The sequence below is a fragment of the Centruroides sculpturatus genome, unplaced genomic scaffold, assembly GCF_000671375.1.
Source record: "Centruroides sculpturatus isolate CEXI.00-Female unplaced genomic scaffold, Cexi_2.0 scaffold1022, whole genome shotgun sequence".
In the NCBI taxonomy this organism is placed as follows: Eukaryota; Metazoa; Arthropoda; class Arachnida; order Scorpiones; family Buthidae; genus Centruroides; species Centruroides sculpturatus.
The window spans coordinates 161,702-182,376 of NW_019385182.1; the positions used below are offsets into that span (position 1 = coordinate 161,702).

Consider the following 20,675-nt stretch of genomic DNA (forward strand, 5'->3'; position numbering starts at 1 on the left):
TCCAAATAATTTATAAATAAATGTTAGTATGAGTCTCATATGTACTGTACAGTACATGAACATTTGAAAATAACTATAATAAATTTAATAATATCAAGAATAAATTAAAAATTATAGTTTTGTATAAAGCTAGACACCAACCAATGCCAAATTCTATCGGGCTAGACACAGCTATATTACTAAATAAATTATGCAACAAATTTGGCACTAGAGGGAGGCGTTAGGTGCCATCTCTTAATAACTTTAATAATTATAATTTTTAATTAATTAATTTAAATCATTTAGAATTACTGGAAGAAAAATATATATTTTGTATATATGTTTTGTATAAATAAAAACAATATACAAATTTGAAACGCAAACCTCACGATAATGAAACAGCACACCACTGGCCACGCTACAAAAAACAGAAGTTTTAAATGTTTTAAGTTATTTGCAATTTTCTTCTCTAATTCTGAGGATTGTGCCTTACTGCTTGACACGTGTCAGTCATTGGGATGCGCTATAACCTCACCAAGTTTTATCAAAATAGGTGACCCCAAAGCCATGCTGTCCCATTGAAATTAATTACAAGTAGCTTTTCAGGTACTTTAATCTCAATGATAATAGATTAACAAATAATTGTTTGTGTTCTTCTCACCTATTGCAGATTTTTATTTAAGAAAATAAGAATTTGAAAAGATTAGAAATCTAGTCTGCTTCTTCTCTCCTCATAATTTAAAACCAGGGGTACTGAAGAGGTGCTGTCTGTATATAATGGCAGATGTGAGGGGATACACAAATGAAATTATAATTATTTCTTTGAACTTAAAACATTATTTTAACAATGTTTATGATAGTAAATACAGTTTGTGACAAAATCATTGCATATGTGTTAATAAAAAGTATGGGAGAGTGTGTGTAATCCAACATATATCATACCAGCAGATGTCAGATTAATAGATTTTGTATGTTTGTACATGTACTCTACAGTAACAAAAAAAAAAAAACACCTATTTCATTGGTTAGTTTATCATATTAATCATGATTGTGAATGTTTTGCCAACTGCATGTGCAACGTAGTGGTGACATGTAAATTTCATGTGTGCCACTCTGAGACTGCTGGATTATTGGACATGTTGGACTGGCAAATGACAGACTGTAGAGACTCTATTGTACAGTACTTCTTAATTATTCAAATGTTTTATATTTTTGAATTAGTCCCAACCTTTGAATTCTTTTGAATCTGTCATTACAACTGTATGCATGGCATCATATTGGAGGTATTCATAGTATTTGAATTTTTTATCAACACTATATTAAACATTCAAAACCATATACTTTCTACTATTTGAGTATTTGCAGATGATATTCACCCATCTCTAGTTGTAAGAGTTAAGATGTAAATAAACTGATCCTCTAGGATTTATTTTTATAAACTGATATATCCTACCGAACTCAAAGTGGACAGGTGGCGTTACAGATCAAATTTTGATCTTTGAATTAAAAGACAAATGGCAGAAGCTTCTCTCGGCTGTAACCTGGCATGGACGTGCAATTCGGTGATAACCGACTGAGACAAAAATGAATTTGAAAGATCGGTATTAGTGATGATACGGGTGTGAATTATTTCAAAGGGTACAAACATGCAATTGCATTCATCTGCAGATGATTCTGGGGCTACAGAAACCTTGCTGATTGTGAAATTATAGGCAAAAAACATTTCTGTATATAAATATTTGGAAATGTAAGATACTCTGACAGTACTGAGAACTGCGTATGTAACACACACTTGATTATTGTTCATCTAACTACATAAAAAGATTTATATTTGTGAAGTATAAGTTTAACTATTCCAAGATGCAATGTTTTTCCTTCCATGCCCAATACCTTACAACAATGCTTTTTTAAACTGAAAGAATTTAAAAATATTCATAAAAGTCCTTACATAAAATATGAGTAGAATATAATTTAATTTACAAAGCAAAAAATACTTAAAAAGAGGAAACTCTCTACTGTGAAAAGTAAACACTATTGACAAGAATCAATACAAATCAAGACCTGTTTTTCTTTATTATGATTTGATTTTTAAACATTGGAGAGGACTTTCATTTTAGGAAGACATATCAAAGAGCACAATACTATTACTGTTATAAATAGTATAAAATGCCAGATAGTTAAAAAAAAAATAGGAAGAATATGAACAATACAAGACACTACTAGTAAGTGTAAGGCATTATTACATCAATTTTGATGTAATAATGCCTTACACTTACTAGTAGCATTATTACATCAATTTTGATGTAATAATGCCTTGTTTCAAATTTTTTATGAAATATCAAATGATTCTGACATTCTTGATTGAAGAGATTGGTTATGAACAAAATAAATTATAATGTAGTTTATATATGGATAATGGGAATTACAGGAAAAACCTTGAGTTACAACTCGCAAATTTATTAAAGGAAGTGCAACATGCACACAATTAAAGACAAACTAACTGCCAAATTATCAGTCTATAAGATGGCTAATTAAATAGTCATTTAATTAGCCATCTTACAGCCTGATAATTCAGCAGTTGGTTTGGCTTTAATAATCAGGTTTATGAAGAAAAACTTCATACTTTCATACTTATTTGTATTCTTGACCAATTTGTGCAACCTGGTGTAATGCAGCTATCAAAGCTACTGAGCACTGTTAAAAATTAAGACAGCATCGGTGCAATTATTCAAGATATTACAGGTTCTGACAAATAATTTTCAGAATGCTGCCAGAAATACATATTGATTATTGACAATCTGTGACACTCCATAACAAGCAAAAATTTAAAAAACAAATAAGCAGGGTTTAAAATTAATAAACACAAATGCATTCTGACACTTTGAGTTAATTATACTTTCTATTTGCAAAATTTCCTCAACCTTAACACAAAATAAGAAAAGAACCTTTAAGAAAGCTTTGGGATTTCCCATTAGAGAAACCCTACCTGATACTTAATGAAATTATATTGTAATACTTTGTATATCAAACTATTGATGCTCAAGTAGCTTAGAGATGACACTACTCAGAAGTACTCTTGCTTGAGATTCTATGTGCACTTCTGATTTTATTAAATATTAATTTATTCTTTAATTCTTGTTTTAAAATATAATCCCCATACAATGCTCATTATTGTATTTTACATTACTTTCTGTGAGAAAAATTGTTTCGTTTAATGAGTAAGGTTCTGGAACGAATTATGCTGGAACGTTAAGTGAGGTTCCACTGTATTTGGTTAAGACTGCTGATAAAACCATGTTGAACCATTGGTTGCTGATAAAACCAATTTGAATCTGCATTCATTTTTATGTCATGTCAGTTTCTAACTTAATATTTTGCCAGACTATTAAATTGAGTAAGTCTGATTCAAAAGTTTAATGCTACAAAAGTAATTTTAATGTGTTTTACTCTACAGAGTCTAGATGACTATCAGTCCGGTACAGTTGACAGTAGTTGCAGCGGGCCAATGACGGCAGACAGTCTAGAACAGCAGAAAATTGTTATGTGGCAACACTTTGCCGTTCTTCTCACTCCATCTATCCAGAGGGTCGTCGAGTTTGCAAAACGCGTGCCCGGATTTCTCGACCTGACGCAGGACGATCAACTCATCCTAATCAAATTGGGGTTCTTCGAGATCTGGTTGGTTCATATATCCAGAATGATCAGTAGCATCGACAATACCGTCACGTTCAGCGACGGAAGCTTCATAACTCGTCAACAGATGGAACTCATGTTTGACGTAAGATACAGCTGATTTTATATTATATGTAACATAATACATTATAACTAAAGTCAAATAATAATTCTTGCAGCATGATTTTGTGTCGACACTGTTCAACTTTGCCGTAACTTTTAATAATTTGCAACTAAATGATACTGAAATTGGGCTCTTTTGTGCTGCAGTTCTACTTACCTCAGGTAAGTATAACATTTATTATTATTATTATTATAAAAATATTGATACTTCCTGCACAAAAACTCTTACGCCGGTAAAAATTACTTACTTGCTTAAATAGTTTTCAGAGTTAGAACACAAATGCATTAATTGAAATGGAATTTGAACTACATATTTGATTTAATCAAATACATAAGCACTGAAGAAAGTTCTGATTGGAGCTTTTAAATAAACCTGCTTTTACTCGGCATCATTATAATGGACTAAATCCAAATACATGGAACTCAAGTTGTCATTATACAGTCCACTTACATGGGATTGGGTATGTATGCTGTGTCATTTCGACTCCATACTATGACTTTTGCTCATTGAATATAACTTAATCCCCTGTTTCTTGAAGTTTATCAATTTTCCATTCAATGCTGAAATGTATGATTTGAGTTCTTCATTATATTGTCATGTGTTACAATCTAAGTTTCTTTTCAATTGACATAACACCTTGGGGTCTATTACATATGCTGTTGTGTGCTCCCCTTTTTCAACTGTGGTCTTTCATTCCTTGACCATTTAAAGATCTAGATATACTGCTCACATATTTCAATTCCTTGTTAAATCTTTTATCCTTTATCAGCAAGGTGTACCCTCCTGGTGTTGACAGAGTGTTGCCTTTATCCTTGTTGTTTTGTAGGAGATGGATTTTATTAAATAGATGGATATCATCTTTAATAAATTTGGCTGCCTGTTCTCCTAGAGGCTTCCTTGTGAATGTCTTTCAAATACTTGTCATAACTGATTGGTTTAATGCTGTCTGTATTATTCCTTCATTCCATTTTATGGTTGCTGTTTCCATATTTATCTACTGGGTTTTGTATGGTTTTAGACTTGTATCCATGGTCTCTTGCTAGGATTTCTGTATATTGCAGTTCTGAAAGTCTATAATATAAGAACAATGTGTGAGGGCTCTTTTTGGATTAAATCTGTGAATGCCCCCAATTTAAAATTATATTGGTGTTGTGAGTTGGCATTCACGGCTTTAATCTAAAGGGTCTTCATGTATTGTTCCAGTGTTGTAGATAGATTTCCAGAATTGTAATAAATAGAAACCTGGCAAGAGACCATTGATACCTGTCTAAAACCACACAAAACCTGAGAGAGATACAGGAACAGCAACTACAAGCTATAACTAAAGTACAGGTGGCTTCAAACCAATCAGCTATAGCAGATATTTGAAGACATTCACAAGGAGATCTTTAGAACAATAAGCAGCCAGAATTATTATAGGAAAAAAACCCATCTGTTTCTGGTTTCCTACAAAATGGCAAAGGTAAAGGAGATCTTATGCCAACATTAGGAGTGTACACCGTTTCAATAAAGGATAAGATTCAACAAGAATTGGAATATGTGGGCACTACATCATTTATCCTTGCCATTAATGATCTAGAACACAATTGAAAAGGGGAGCCTAGAACAGTACATGCAATAGACTCTGAGGTGTAGATTGATTTGGAGTAGAACTAAGGTCATAACACCTACCAGATATAATTCAGCATTAAAATATACCGAAGTACTCAAAATACGTAAATTGGCATCAAAAGACAAATCAAGACTTCAAAGATCTGAGTACTATATCCGGCAAGAGGAAGTTATGGTATAAAGTTAAATGATTTAGCATACATATGCACGTCCTCATAAAGTGCATTGCATGCTGACAACTTCAGTTTCACACATTTAAAATGGTCAAATATTATATTGAGTAAAGAAGATTTTTATAAGCTCTAATCAGAACTTTCTACAATTAATATGAAAGTTTAAATCAAATTTGTAGTTCAAGTTTCGTTTCTGTTAAGGCTGTGATGTGTTGTAAACCTGAAACAGTGTTAACAAGGTTGCTTAAGAAATTTGTGCTGGAATAAAGATGTACTGTACATGCAAGGACTTAATTATACTGGTGTGATCAATTGGACACAGGTGGTAGTAGTCAAAATTAAAACAGTATTTCTTTGTTTTTGACTGTTTTATCTGAAAACAAAGAAATACTGTTTTAATTTTCACTACTATCTCTTTGTATTCAATCAAATCAATCATACTAGTATAACAAGTCTATTAATAAATGAAAGACCTAGTAAATGATGATAATTTACAAAAACAGGGTGAGAAAAAAATCTGGACTTGTTTTTAAAGCATAATATATTATTGGAAAATTGAAGTAATTATTAAATATTATTTTAAAAGTTTTGTTTACAATAGTGTAGAATTAATGAACACAATCATATAGCCCATGGTCAGTGATGTGCCATAACATCTTTGATGTCAAACGTTTGTCACAGTGCTCTTCAGTTTTTAGTATTTGTAACAACCAACTTTTTTCACTTCCTAGCATTCTTTTTCACATTTCAGATATTTCATACCTCTGCAAAATATTATATAGTTGATTTACTATGGCCTTCAACTAAAAAATACTCTCTTCAATTTTTCTTAATATGTTTTCTTAAGAAGTCATTTTTCCAAACTGACTGACAAATGTTTACAAAGATTTTTAAATTGTTTTCAAATTGAAAAGTTATGATGCTTTAAACTAGTCCAGAAACCCCTTGCCTCACCCATTAGTATTAAGGACATAGAGGCATAATTAATTTTGTTTAACACAAGGAGTATTAATTGTGTGAAACCACTTTACAATAAATTATAATAAAAATAACACTTTGTACAGACTGAATCAAGTATCCTTATATTCTAGAATAAAACAGTAAGAGATATTAGTTGTTTTTCTGTAAATAAAATTTGTCACACTTCTCATTTTTCCATTTTTTTAAGAAAACATCTACATTATATTTTATATATTATAGTATCTACTTTGAACTTGGCAATAAATGTTTTCTGTGGTGATGATGATAGATTCAGTTTGTAAAGTTACTCTTCCCTTTTACCTAACAAGTGACACATTAAAATACTTCACATACAGCCTCCAATAAAAGGTCAACTCTACCATAAGACTGTTATTTTCCTGATGTGAGAACACATGCAAAGAAGACTCTCTATTATATAGTTTAACATTCGTTAATTTTTACATTTTGTATTGTTGATTACATGAGATTTATCAGAAGTTTTTAATTTCACTGTTTGATCTTTATAAGTTTTTTTTTTTGTACACCCCTCTGATTGTGTAACTCCAATAAAATTAGTGATGTGATTTTCATAAGTTTGCTTAAAAATTCAGTTTTATTCTCTGACAACTTAATTATATGATATATAAGGTAATTAAATTTCTCATTTTACTTTATTTTCACCCCTACCTATGGGTTAAAAGGAATTTATATTATGCCAATTACATAACATACATAGAAAGAAAGCAGAGCTTTTATAAAAAAAATGTGCTGAAGTCACTTGGGCTATCTGAAAAACTGATTACATAAGTAAAACTAAAGTAGATTTTTAAAAAATAGTTAAGTCACTGAGGTGGTCAGAAAATCTTGTTTTGAAACCTGTTGGAGGAACTGATAGTAAGGAAGTTTTCTTACAACTTGTGTAAAGTAAGATGCCTCATTTGTGTCCGAAAATCTCATTGTCTTTGGTGTTTCCTTGTAAAAGAGCTACACATCAATTACCTTCAGTTTGACAGACTTTAGCAACATGTAGTCAGTTCCTTTTCTTTCTATACATCTTCACTAGAGAAAAGTGAAGGCCTTCACTGAAATGTACTAATATGGGAACATACAAATAAACTACCGTATTTACTCATATATGAGTTTTTTCTTCATTTTTTCACTGCTTCAAAAACCTACGTCGTCCTATATGCGCAATTGAAGGATTCTTTAGGTTTTTGCAATAATTTTTGTGAACCATATATTCACATTTTTTACCGGATGCTCACCCTCTGGTGTGTAAAAACAAAAGTATTTTATCTGGGTCGTTTGAATCATTCTTATGTATTGCAGGAGTAAAGATGAATAGCAATAGGAAAAGCAAAGCTTTTGAATTGAATTCCAAATTTAAATTGCAAAATCACATGGGAGCTTGATATAAGTTTAAATTCATTCCCACATGAAAACAGATAATTACTTGGAAATCAGAATTCAAAGAAACTCGTAAGTGTGGATTCGACTGTTAAGAATTGGCAAAGAAAAAGGTTCCCGATTACATGACCAAATTATATTGCCAATTTTACAAGATTTTTCCTTAAAGATTAAAATTCCAGCAATTTTTGCTGGATAATGTGTGCATTTATGTGCATTTTACACTTTGTGTTTAGATGAAATAGAATTAGAATTGTATTAATAAATCTAATTTTCTTTATTTTAATCTTTAAAGTCACACCTCTTCCTATATGCATGATTGTCTTATATGTGAGTAAATACGGTATTTAGCTACTTTTTAGCCAGGTGCTGGAGTTCAAGGACTTTGTAGGACTTCAAATTTTAAATCATTAGTATTGAAAAAAGGTTTGTGGAATGAATAGAAACAACTGTTTTTGTTGTGTTTCTGTTCCTCCCACAAATTTAAACTCCAAAAATTGATTAAAGATGATTATAAAACATTTGAAAGATGAGTTTTCAATGAAAATTTAATGAAATTATACTATGACAATACCCTAACAGTGTTTCTGAACGGGTGATATCGCCCCCATGTGGGTGTTTTTCCATGTTCGGGGGGCAATTAGTAACAATTTATATTTTGGGGGCGAAAAACAATTTTATGGGCAATTATTAAGAATAATTAGATATTTTATTCATTATATCGTACAGTAATTAAACAAATAACATTCTACTAGTCACTAGTCTGTTCATTGCAGTACGAATTTGGCGTTAGCCTTGTCCCTCGGCAGGGATGTAGTGAAGGGGGCGATTTTTGTAGGCCAAGTTGTTCTATTTTGCTATACTTGTAAATTTGATAAAATGAAGTAATGCAAGAATCATTATAAAACATAAGAATTTCTTGTACATAATTTTGTATCAGTAACACAAATTAAATTTAATAAATGAAAAATAGCTGCTAAACATGTCTCTAAGAATAACCTGTGGATAATTTGAAACTATTTTAGTATTTAAATAAGAACTGGCGTGCAAAGAGTAGGTTTTAGTCCTTTGATCAATGGAAATGTTAACCAAAAATCAATTTTCCTTCTTTTTATATCGTAAGATTTATGGAGTATATAACTTATTGATGTGTCTTGAAACTTGTGTGTGTGTAGATGTATTAATACTTTATAATGGGAATTTTAAAACATTTAAAAATGTTGACATTTTTAAATGTTTAACATTTAAAACATTTAAAAATGTTAAAAACATTTAAAAAATCGTTTTGCACAGAGCGTGCCGGAATCTACGACAACAAAGCCATCGATCAGCATCAGGAAAAACTAACCGAGGCGCTCAAGTTGCAGGTGGGACGTAATCACCCGAGCGAACCCCACATCTTTCCGAACCTGACGGTGAAGCTCTCCGAATTGAGATCTCTAGGTGCAAAGCACATGGAACACCTGCAGTGGTTCAGGGCAAACTGGACTCGCTTGAGACTGCCACCACTGTTTGCAGAAATATTCGATATTCCCAAACCCGAGGAAAACGTGCAACAACAATGATTTGAGGTAAAACAGATTTTAAAAGTTATCTTATGATATTTAGATATCAATCAAAGAGTTATAACAATAAGTACAGTTTAAAACTGCCTTTAACAATGTGAAATTTTGCTGCCTTCAAAATTGGATTTCCCAATAAGTGTCTTTAGTGTAATTTGTATCCTCAAACTAAAACTCTATTTTCTACTACATTATTTTGTCTGAAATTTAGTGCTGTTTGAAACATTGTTTAAACTATGAAAAAATGTTTAATTAGCATTTTATAGTGAAATTGTACTTGTTGCTAAATACATTACTGTGTTTCCTGCCATATAACATAATTTCAAAAAATTTACATAAATCATCCAAACCTGATAAATCTTTGATCAGTAGGTCTGAGTTTGTTACCAAAACACTACTAATTTTGACAGTGGTCCTAGATAAATTGAAAAGAAATATAATGATTATAAATTACTGTATGAAGAAAAATTAAAATAATGCTTATCTATATAAAATTAATTGCATTATCTTGAAGGAAACTATTCAATTAATTTCTAAATTGTTTTGCAATTACAACTTTCTGTGTTAAGTTTTTTTATAATAAATGTGATGATGCCAATATGAGGTAATCGTATTGTTTCATTTCAAACAAAACCTATCATCATCGTCAGTCTAATAATTTGTTGTCACTTTTATAATAAATACTAAATGAATGGTCAGATTCTTTATCAGGCTACAGGCTAAATGATTACTAAGCAATTTGGCATTAGCCAGGTCACTAGAGTCGTCATCTCTTGTTAAATATAATAATAATTGATTTTGAATTTTAGAACATTTTGGAAGAAAAGATCTGCCCAGAGAAGAAACTCAAACCTGCATTTCCTGCTTGTTGTGCAGATGCATCGCCAGTTTTGTTACTGGACCTTCGTCAAATTTTCACTTCCAAATGTTAGATAGTGGTCACTCGCAATGCTGACTGGTGTCAACTTAGTACACTCAGTCAGCTTTAACTCCTTTCATTCATTATATACACTTGTATAATGTTGAATTTATTGTTAACTGCTTGACAATAATTCTTTCCAAATTCTACATTGGATTTTTACATGTCAGCTCCATAAAACCATTAAATTTTTAAAAAACTTTTTGCAAGACAGTGTATCTTTAAGGCAGGAATTACAGTAAGTATGGAAATTTATTTTATTAATTTACCTTATTTTGATACTTAAACTTACATAGTTTTCATTTTAGCCTGACAAAAATGGGAATATAAAACTTGTTTAGCCACAATAATTTTGAGTGAATTATTTCTAGATTGCAAACGTAGTTGCATAAAGAAAGGAGTTTTAGCGAAGACATGATGAGAAGTCAGTACAGGAGAATGGAAATAATGTCAGTGTTCCTCCTTTTCTGGAGGACATAAGCTAATACTTTCTCCTTAATTGGTAAAATTAATAAATTTATAAAAGAATTGATTTTGTAATTTCTAAGTATAACCTGTACAAAACCAAGAATTGAATAACTTGCTAAATTTTCTATCGGTCATCTCAAATGATTCGACATTCCAAATGGTGGGTTTTTTTAATTAACAATAATTCTAAGAATAGACTGGAATTTTGTATTGATATAGAAACATGGAAGTTTTTCATATTTTATAATTTCAAAGCAATAATTTTACAAAAATATGTTGGCATGAGTGGTAATCTGAACAGATATGGATAAAGCTAGAGCCAAAACTGTCACGAAACTGTGCTGTGAAGCAGACAGCTTTATAAAATTGTATGATGATGATTACTGATTTATATTATCTTGTTTTTGTTGTTGTAGTAATAGTAGTAGTAGTGTTTTTTTTATTTTGCCAGCTTTACATTAATTACAAAGCCTATTTATAGGCTATAGGAAGATAATTTGAATAGAGTAAATATATTTAAGGCTTTCTTAATGTCTCTATTTTTTTTACATACTTTAGAAACTACAGTGGATGATCGGTTAACGAACCTAATCTGTTCCAAGACTTTGTTCGTTATCCGAATTGTTTGTTAACCGATTATAGATTTTACCATAGGTTATGGGAATTTGATTAATTTGTTCCATAGACTCCAAAAAATAAAAAAATATATACTTTTTTACTATGTTTATTTATATGTAATAATAAAAATACATATATTGCATTTTGTACCCAGTCTTGCATTTTTATTAGTCATTTTTTTTCTGTTTGTGGAGATTAAAGAATCTATCTAATGTCAATTGCTTTTTTTTTCCCCAGGCTTTTTCGGAAATAATTAATAGTATTGTAATTGTAGAGATCCCCAACCCAATTAACTTTATTCTGCTTTGGATGCCACTTGGATGATTGTTGTTACGACATCCTCCCACTTCTTCAAAACATCTTTAGTAGCAGATGTCAACACTGGTCCTCTTTCAAAAGAAAACACATCTCGTCAAGTTTCTTGGTATTTTTCATTTGAGAGTTCTCAGAGTACTTCTGTCGTCAGATCAGTTTCGGATTCCATTATGAGCTCTAAAATGCTCTTTATTTCTCAGATGTGATTTTCATTACTCCATTAGCAGCTCGAGACTTCTTGATATATCTTTCATAGCTAAGATTGTGACTATTGTAGACCCATTTGAGCCATACTGCCTAGCAACGTCGGACATCTTGTGCCCACTTTCTACCTTGGCTATTATCTCTTACTCGGTTTCTGCAGTGAGTGCAGCTCTTGACATTCCTCTTTTTAGGTTCCATAATATTATCAGTTTCCTTTTTAAATAAAAGTTTTAAGGATCATGACATGTTTGCGATCTTTTATTTAAAAAGTTTTTAAATAAAAGATCGCAAACATGTCATTATCCTTAGCACCAGCAGTGATGCTTTTGCAAAAGAGTCTTCTACAATGTTATTACTATCTATACTGTATAGACCAAATCAAGTAAGCATCATTATTATTCTCTCTGTCCTCATCCAGCTGCAACTCAAATTCCTTCCTTTTATTTTTTCAATTAACTGAACATTGGAAGTCCTTCACTATGTGCTGTATTCTGTGATTGATGGTGTTATTGAACAAAAGCACTTTTGAAAGTTGCTTCCTCACAGACTCGTTGATCATAATGTTCATCATATCTACAGCAGCCAGTAGAATGACTTTCTGTGATGGTATGAGGGTTTTTACATTTTGCAATTTTATGTGCCATCTTTATTACAGAGTTAATGACATGCACCAGGTCTGCTAGATGTCGCATCTTATCACATCAAATTGAAAGTGGAAGTAAAATTATGAAAATTTTATAATATCAATATTTTGTGGCTACTTAGGGTGCCACGACACACACTTTGGAACCTGGCCTACATTAAGATTTATATTATTTGAAAGAGGTGTTTCCAACAACTCATTTTCCATCTTTGGATCCTTGTTGCAAATAATTTCTTACAGTGGGAATCCAAGCACATTACAATAGAAGGTTGAATTGTTTATTAAGCATATTTGTAATTCATCTACAAACATTGTATTTGTCCATGTGAAGTCTTGCAAAATTTAATCTTTCTCTGCAGTGTTCTATGGTTGAGATGTCTTATTTTCTCAAATCTTGTATTTTCAACTTTCTTAGTCTTTTACTCATTACAACAGTTTTTGTGAATCTTCAATCCGGTTCCTCCTCTAAGCATGGATATTTTTCTCTGGTGATTATTTGACAGTGGCCTATTGGTATTTGGCATCATAGAATTCCAAGAATTGTTATTGTTGACGTAGAATGAGTAAATACTCGTCGTCTCTTATCTGCTTGTAGATTTTTCCATTCAGTTTCATAATTATAGGATGATTGACAAAACTAGAATATGTGAACAACAGGATGAGTTTGACACCAACTCAAACTTGGTGAAGCCATGGATGATTTGTGTTTTCCAGGTTTGATTTGCAACATCATTAAACTCCTTACACTGTTGTTTGCAAGTTCTATTTTTGTTTGATTAACCTGGTAAAATTACACTCACAGTGACAACTTGGGGCTGCATTCTGGTTACTTATCTCTCTCTCCTTCTTTCAGAAAAGAACGATGTCCAGACGGGATGTGATTCTGGTCATTTGTAACAATCTCATTTTTGATGTCACAATTCTATTAGGTTAATTATACATGTTCAAGTTACCTATGCGCGCAACACAATATAGAATTTTAACCAATAAAATTGTAAAATTTTTGAAAATGCAGCATACAAAATTATAGATTGACCTGCTTATGACATAGATACTTGTCTCTCAAAGACAAGAGGCAATGACCAGAACACAGTCCCTTATCTAATGCTGCTGATAGTCTCAAAGTTTGGCTCATGAGGATTGCTAATTTAAACATTTCCTTCAGTCTATATACTACTACAGATCTCTAAGTGTTTCACTAGAACTGTGGATCATAATGGGTGCAATTATTTATATTCTGTTGATGATTTACTATTTATCATAATCATATTTTAATAAATACCACATTGTTTTTAAACAGTAATATTAACTTTTTTTCTGTCTTTATAGGATAATCTTGTTCCGTTGACAGTCAGGACAAAATACGACTGACAGTCTTCAGTTATTAGCATGAGATTATAGGAAGCCAACCGAATAATTCGACACAATTCTTGTTGAAACAAACAGATCATACTCTTATTGGTAATCGTACGGCTCGTCAGTTAAGACTGTTACTTCGTGGAAGCCAGATTGCCACAATTGTGTTAATTTTGACCAACCCTCAGATTTTTCCATTCATTCAGTACAGAATCTCGTAAGGGACCAGTAGTGGGTCCGCTGTATTTATTTGTCATCGTCATTACTCTAAAAGGGGGGTATTGGTGTTGTTGGCAACTCTGCTGTGTTCCAGAAGTTTATCTTTACTCGCTGTTGGATGCATTGGCGTTTGTTGCTGCACGACATTGCAAAATAAAAAACTTTGCCGGCGATGCCAATCAAGCTTTCTTTATCTCCGGAGAGCCCGATTGTTGTTCTTGGTTTTAGTTATGTTACTGTTAAGCAGGATCAGTTGACACATCTGTACAGTGTACAGTTTTAGAATGGTTGTTCCAGATGTGTGAACTATTCAAAACTAATCATACACATACTCCATAAATACACACGTGAACACACACATACACGTACACAAATAAACACACAGACATACGCCAATATGACTAAATGCATATATTATATATATTCGAGAAACCGTTTTATTCAGTTTGCAATGTTGATGCAGTAACGATAATGGGAAGAAAGGAAACTAACCTATGGACCATTACGGAAATATTCAGCATCTGTTATGCCCTCTTGTGGTGCAACTGTTAAGATTATCTCTCCTCGTGAGATATTTGCAAGGTGCAGGAGTTACTGTTTTCCCCTAATCTTTTAATTTTTTATTTCTACAAGCACTTTATATAGAATATAGATTCCCACCCTCAGTCTCGTATTCCGACTCGGGTAGTAATTAATTAGTACTTTTCCGGGATAAGGGTAGATACTAGAACGGAACCATCCGTGGCTTTTGCAGAGCCCGTTGTAATTTTTTCTTTTTACATAGTACAACACAGTGTCTTTGTTTACACGAATATTTTGTCTCGTCGACTTTAATTGTTACATCTTAACTGTACAAGTTGTAAGATTCCGGCGACAGTTTGTCAGGAAAGATTACCGTGGTTTTTTCTAGTTTTCTTTGTGTGTTATATAAAGTGTACAAGATCTCCTTCCCTGGGCAACAAATCACCAGTAACTTCACTGCCACCTATCTCAAAATGAGTCTAGGACCTGTTTATTGTAGACTGTTCTGTCAAAAGACAGCAGTATGTTTGTCCAGCCGTGGAGATGAGTTTATCAATAAATGATGTTATTACTCTGATGGGTTTTTTATTTTCTCCAATAAAATTCATTTTTTACACATAATTTACTTGTTACTTTCATTTTTTTCTTTTTTTATTTGTGTTTCTCCAGAAATTATTTTTAATTTTTAGAAGAGCCATCTGGCTGGCTAGGCGATCGAGGTGGTCCCCGAATCCGAAAGGAAGCTTCGAGCGTGTCGCACGGAATCCCGTTCTTCAACCTCCGTCGTCGCAGGTGGCTCGTTACGGGCGAGCAAAATCGAAGGGTGTCCCTGCTTTTTATCTGAAAAGTGTTTGTAGTTCTAAGAAGAAAGAATAGGAAGCCGGCGCACCGTCTTCGACACAGTATCAGATCTTTATAATACTTTTGTCGAAATATTACAAAAAATACTAATCTAATTCTTCGGTCAGTGTATCAATAATATAAAAATATGCTTTCTGGATTGATGGGGTAAGGATTTGGTATTTTTATTTCTATAATTTACAGAAATTAACTGCAAAATTGCTAATTTAATTACCAAATTCAACGAAATACTTAAAAAAAATTGAAATTATCAGGAGTAAAGCTGCAAGTGTTTTATGTTTGCTTTCTTAATACAGAAACTTTCCCTGTTGTTTTGTATAGCTTTTATATTGGTGAGGATATAGCAGTCACATTAAAATTTTGGAACAATACACAAGTCAAAATGTTTTCTGAGAGGAATGGATTCTGTTCTGGTTATGGGGGTTGACTCTTCTCTGCAGAGGATATAACTATGGATTATTAAACAAGTAACTGAGGTATAGAACCACAAATATGGAGTTATTTTTAGTAATCTCGTTTGTCTGGTGGATGTTCTTGCGTCATACTCTACCAATTATCTTGTGAAAGTATGGAGTTTCGCAGTCTATTCTGGAATTCGGAAAAGATGCCAAGTGTAGGCCCGTAAGAACATAGAAGTTAACACAGGCCAGAAGAAATAAAGAAAAATTAAGTACAAACAACTATCGGGCATGTAATTTTAAATGAAAATCTATACAATTACAATAAATGATTGTTAGTTAATGTTAAATGTATGGAAGTAATTAATTTGTCCACTACGCTCGCTCGCCTGCAAACGTGTCAACAATTTAACCAAGCAGGTTTGGATATGTAAAGTTAGAAACCTGACAAAAGCCCTGTTTCAAAGGGGAACCAATAAAACAAGTTTACACAATTTTTATAAAGTGAACCTGCCTAAAATGGACCCGTACGAAACTAATGGAACGATTTGGCACGAAAACATTACGTGGCAAATTCTTCCGTTATATTTCGGATAAAATACAACGAAAGCTTGTGTAAGGCGGAAACCGAGACTAGGAACAAATTGCGCGATTCTGTGGAGAAACGGCAGCCGAATTCTAAATCACGATGAAGGTTCGGATTTAAAAACCTCTAAAAGAATTCTGGCCGATATTGTGGCATTCCTTTTTAAACAGGTTTTTACAAAACACGAGGCAGGCCAATGCATTTTTACCAGAATTCACCGTCGTCGAAATCTTCCTCTTTTTTTTTTCGTGGTCATTTCAGTTGTTACTCTTATCAGTAGTAATAGAGAAAATTGTATTTATATAATCGCATCGTACTTAGCCACATATTTGCGTGCAAGATGTTTTATGTCGAGTCTACCTGCTCAAAAATCCCTACCTCGACGTTCCATATACCCTGCGAACTGTCTGCGGCAGCTTTGCTACCGATAGGGATACCCGTCAGTAGATAGGGGCCAGGCTATGGCGCGTCACCGGTTGGGGTTTGTGCGTGGAGCTAACACCCCACCGTGTAAAAAAAAACTTGCTAAAAGAAGACAAAAGGATATTGCGTTAATGAGTAGTAATTTCGAAAACACAAGTATTCTAATTCACTGCGGACGACCGTTTAACTGAAGCGAAACGGGTTTTCCCCTCGCTATGGATGTCTGCCTAGTGCAATTCGGCCACAATCCGCTACAGTTGGCCTTTATTATCAGCTTGAAATGGAGGGGTTCCATAATACCACCTTTTCCTCTATCAGTTTATCCAGATATATTTTTATGTTCGTCCAGAAAGAAAGTGTCCCGTCATCCAGACGGGATACTTTCTTTCTGGACGACTAGTTTGTCGAATATACTATTCGTTGCAACACTAGGATAGATCAGTTTTATCACTGGTATCGGCAAACCCGTCCTTGTCAATGCCATAGAGTGTATTGGCTTACCATTTAGCTTTAATACGCTAGCACGCGTAATCAATTCGATTGGGCATACACGAACAATCGGAACGAATTGTTGGTCAGATCTCGCGCAACGAATCGATGTCGGTAGTGGCTGTCGAAAATGCTGCAGGCGGCGCATTGGGACCACCGATTGGTGGATTATCTCGGAAATTATTGACGTCACCCAACATTGTTATATTTATGATAAAATTATTGAAATGTTTAATGTAGAATTATTGTTATAAATAAACAATTGTACATTTTGTTTGAAATTTTGATTATTAATAATAAATCCGCCAGCAATTACCTATATTGTTTTATTTCCTCGGGCACCCGATGGACAAAACCGAATTGGAGATAGGAAAAAATTGATACAAATGCAAGTTTTATATAAATATTTTCTTAATGATGACCGATCGGCTAAGATGGCGGCTTACCGCTCCTAGATAGAATTCGGACGGGTAGAAAAGCCCAGAAATTTTTGAGGGATGGATATGTCGGCTCTGTCTCTCACCATTTTAGGCCTGGTCGAATCAATAATGGGCTTGTATATAGATACGAGCTGCATTTGTTGTGACACTACAATGCCGGGCTGCAATTTTTTGTCACAGTGCTCTTAATTTTAGTAGTGTCACGCTCCGTACATCATAGTTTTCCCGTTAACTGAGTCGTACCATATTTAACTCTTTTTTTAATTGAAATAACGTGACTTCCGGTCCAAACCGGAAGTTTGTGTATAGTTAATTAATCAGGCCTTGTGCCCTAAGCTTTCCGTATCTAGTCTAGACTTTCATAGATATCACTCCGTTCTCCATAATAAGGAAGGACGGACGGACCCCGGTAGGAATTTGAAAATTGCAGCCCGATAACTTTTTGGATATTAGACAGAATAGTTTGACAAGAGTGATGACGTCGGTGTTTTATAATAAGTCTGTAGCTGCATTCGATAAGACATTCTTTGTTCTCCAGGCCTTTGTCAAATTGATCAAATCAAACGTCTTTGGCTTTTGGTTTGAGCTATTTCGATATTTTATATGAAAAATTAAGAAAAATCGGTATATACGATGGTGTATATCGATATTCGTGTACCAAGAAAAAAAAAAAAACACTGGTTAAAATTGCAGACTGTCAACGGGACTAGGTTATTGGACTATTGTAATCAGTGTTCGCGTGAACAATTTGAACTGGATTGTACACAAACAAGTCTCTCGCCTGTTTTCTCAGTTATAAACTTTGAATTAATTCAAATTATTCTTTGTAAATTTGAAACCGTGTCTTTAATTTTTATTTATTTTTTAGCGCGTTGAATTTAAATTAATAAATCTCGTTAATGACACTTTGTATCAGAAACCATCGATACTGTAGTAAATGCGCGTTAAAAGTTGCTACTGTTATTTATCCATCTTTATTTTTGCCAACAGATAGCTCGATGCTTAACTTCGGCCAATATCTTGTGAGGTAAAATAGTTTACTAATAAGAAGAAATTAGATTACAGTTGTCAAGTTACGGGTAAGTGTTCAATTGTGTTCCCTCCAATTTAGTTTGGAATAGACAAAGAAAGTCGAGAAGATTGACGACTATGTCGAACTAAACTAAAAGATGTCTATAGTATTAGGGATATTTTTGCTTAGTTTTTGAAGTAGAAATGTTCAGTGCCAATACAGTATTGTATAAAACAAGATATCCCCAAACCGTACTTCGGCCACTACACGAAGTAAATGGAATCGAATATTTCGGGAATCGAAGGAAATAAAAAAAGATACTTGTAGCTATGTTACATTAAAATTTAAAAAATATAATGTTTCATCATAACTTGTTACATTGTTTTTATAACAAAAAGGGAGTAGAATAATAGAAGAAAAAAGATGTAAACACATACGTAATGACTGCGCAAATTGTTAATGATCTCGATAAAATTACCAGTAGAAGGTATATGATGAACGATAGACTAATACAGTATTTAAAAATTATACTTTATTGTATAGGAAGTGGTGTAGCGGGAATTGGCTTTAAAAAGCATTTTTAAAGTCATTCACGCAACTTTAAATGAGCGGAGAAACACTTTAACGTACAAGCCCGAATGGAAAAGTTAAAGAATACCATTTAATTAGTTTTTAAACCACGTTTGGATTCAAATAAATACAATTAGGTTTCCTTAATTTGCAAATTTTAGTTTATGATTAAGCGATTTCGTTTTATATACCTTTCAAGGTCACTTAAGACGAAATCGCCTACTCATTAAAGACGAAATGTCAGCGATGGCGATCGTCGTTTACAGACCGATCGCCATTACATCAATTTTTTTTTGGGAGTGTTGAAAAAAAATGATCTAATACGGATGAGCACATCCGGCGGATACTCGAGGAACTTCAACCACTTCGCCAATGTCCTTCAATGGAGAGTGGTTATTTTTTTACTCTTTCTGCCCTGCGGACACTAAGAGGGCCTCTTTAAGCGAGCCCATTATAGGTTCGACCAGGCCCACAATGGAGGGGCCGACATATCCGGTCGGATCAGCCCCGAAACACTGCTAGAAATTTTTCGACCTGTCCGAATCAAATTCCGAGTTCCCCGGAGAGGTAGGCTGTCATCTTGACCGCTCGGCCACCAAATTAACTCGTTACTACAGTATAACCTCGATTATCCGACCCCCGATTAACCGACCGTCCTAGTCGGCAAAGTTCAAATGTCCGCTAGTGATGTGGCACTACAATATTTGGCTATGTCTTGGCTTCTTTAATTAATATTATTTTTACGTGTTTTAGCTGTCAACACTCATTCGACCATGAAAGGAAGCTAGTATTTAAACGAGGCTTAATTTTCTAATTTTTAACGATACAATAGCGACGATTATTATTTTAAAAAATTTTTGTTAGGCTTTACATCGATGAAGTAGGTTAATGGCGATATACTAATTACATGGGATATAATAATATACTACACTAATAATGGATTTTTTCATACTTTTCGGTTATCCGACTTTTCAATTATCCGACCAACCCCAGTCCCCAATTGGGTCGGATAATCGAGGCTCTACTGTATTTAATGTTACGTATGATTTTTAAGCATTTTTCAATTTATCGTAAAGATTAATTGAAAAATTGAAAAAGATAAGAATTAAAAAATTATCGATAACATACAAACGACCCGATAAAT

At 33.2% G+C, this 20,675-nt stretch overlaps 1 protein-coding gene across 2 annotated transcripts in view; it reads left to right on the forward strand.

The window, feature by feature from the left end:
* Positions 1-16,517, forward strand: part of LOC111635855 (ecdysone-induced protein 78C-like) — a 114,951-nt gene extending 98,434 nt beyond the window's left edge. The window contains exons 5-8 of one of the 2 annotated variants that reach the window (XM_023380962.1): positions 3,434-3,757; positions 3,831-3,936; positions 9,220-9,497; positions 15,442-16,517. In XM_023380962.1, coding sequence (XP_023236730.1) covers positions 3,434-3,757; positions 3,831-3,936; positions 9,220-9,491 — 702 coding nt within the window. In that variant the 3' untranslated portion in view covers positions 9,492-9,497; positions 15,442-16,517. Of the gene's footprint in view, positions 1-3,433; positions 3,758-3,830; positions 3,937-9,219; positions 9,498-13,984; positions 15,369-15,441 lie in introns of those variants that run through there. The other variant, XM_023380961.1, reaches the window with a different exon arrangement.
* The last annotated feature ends 4,158 nt before the right edge of the window (positions 16,518-20,675 follow it).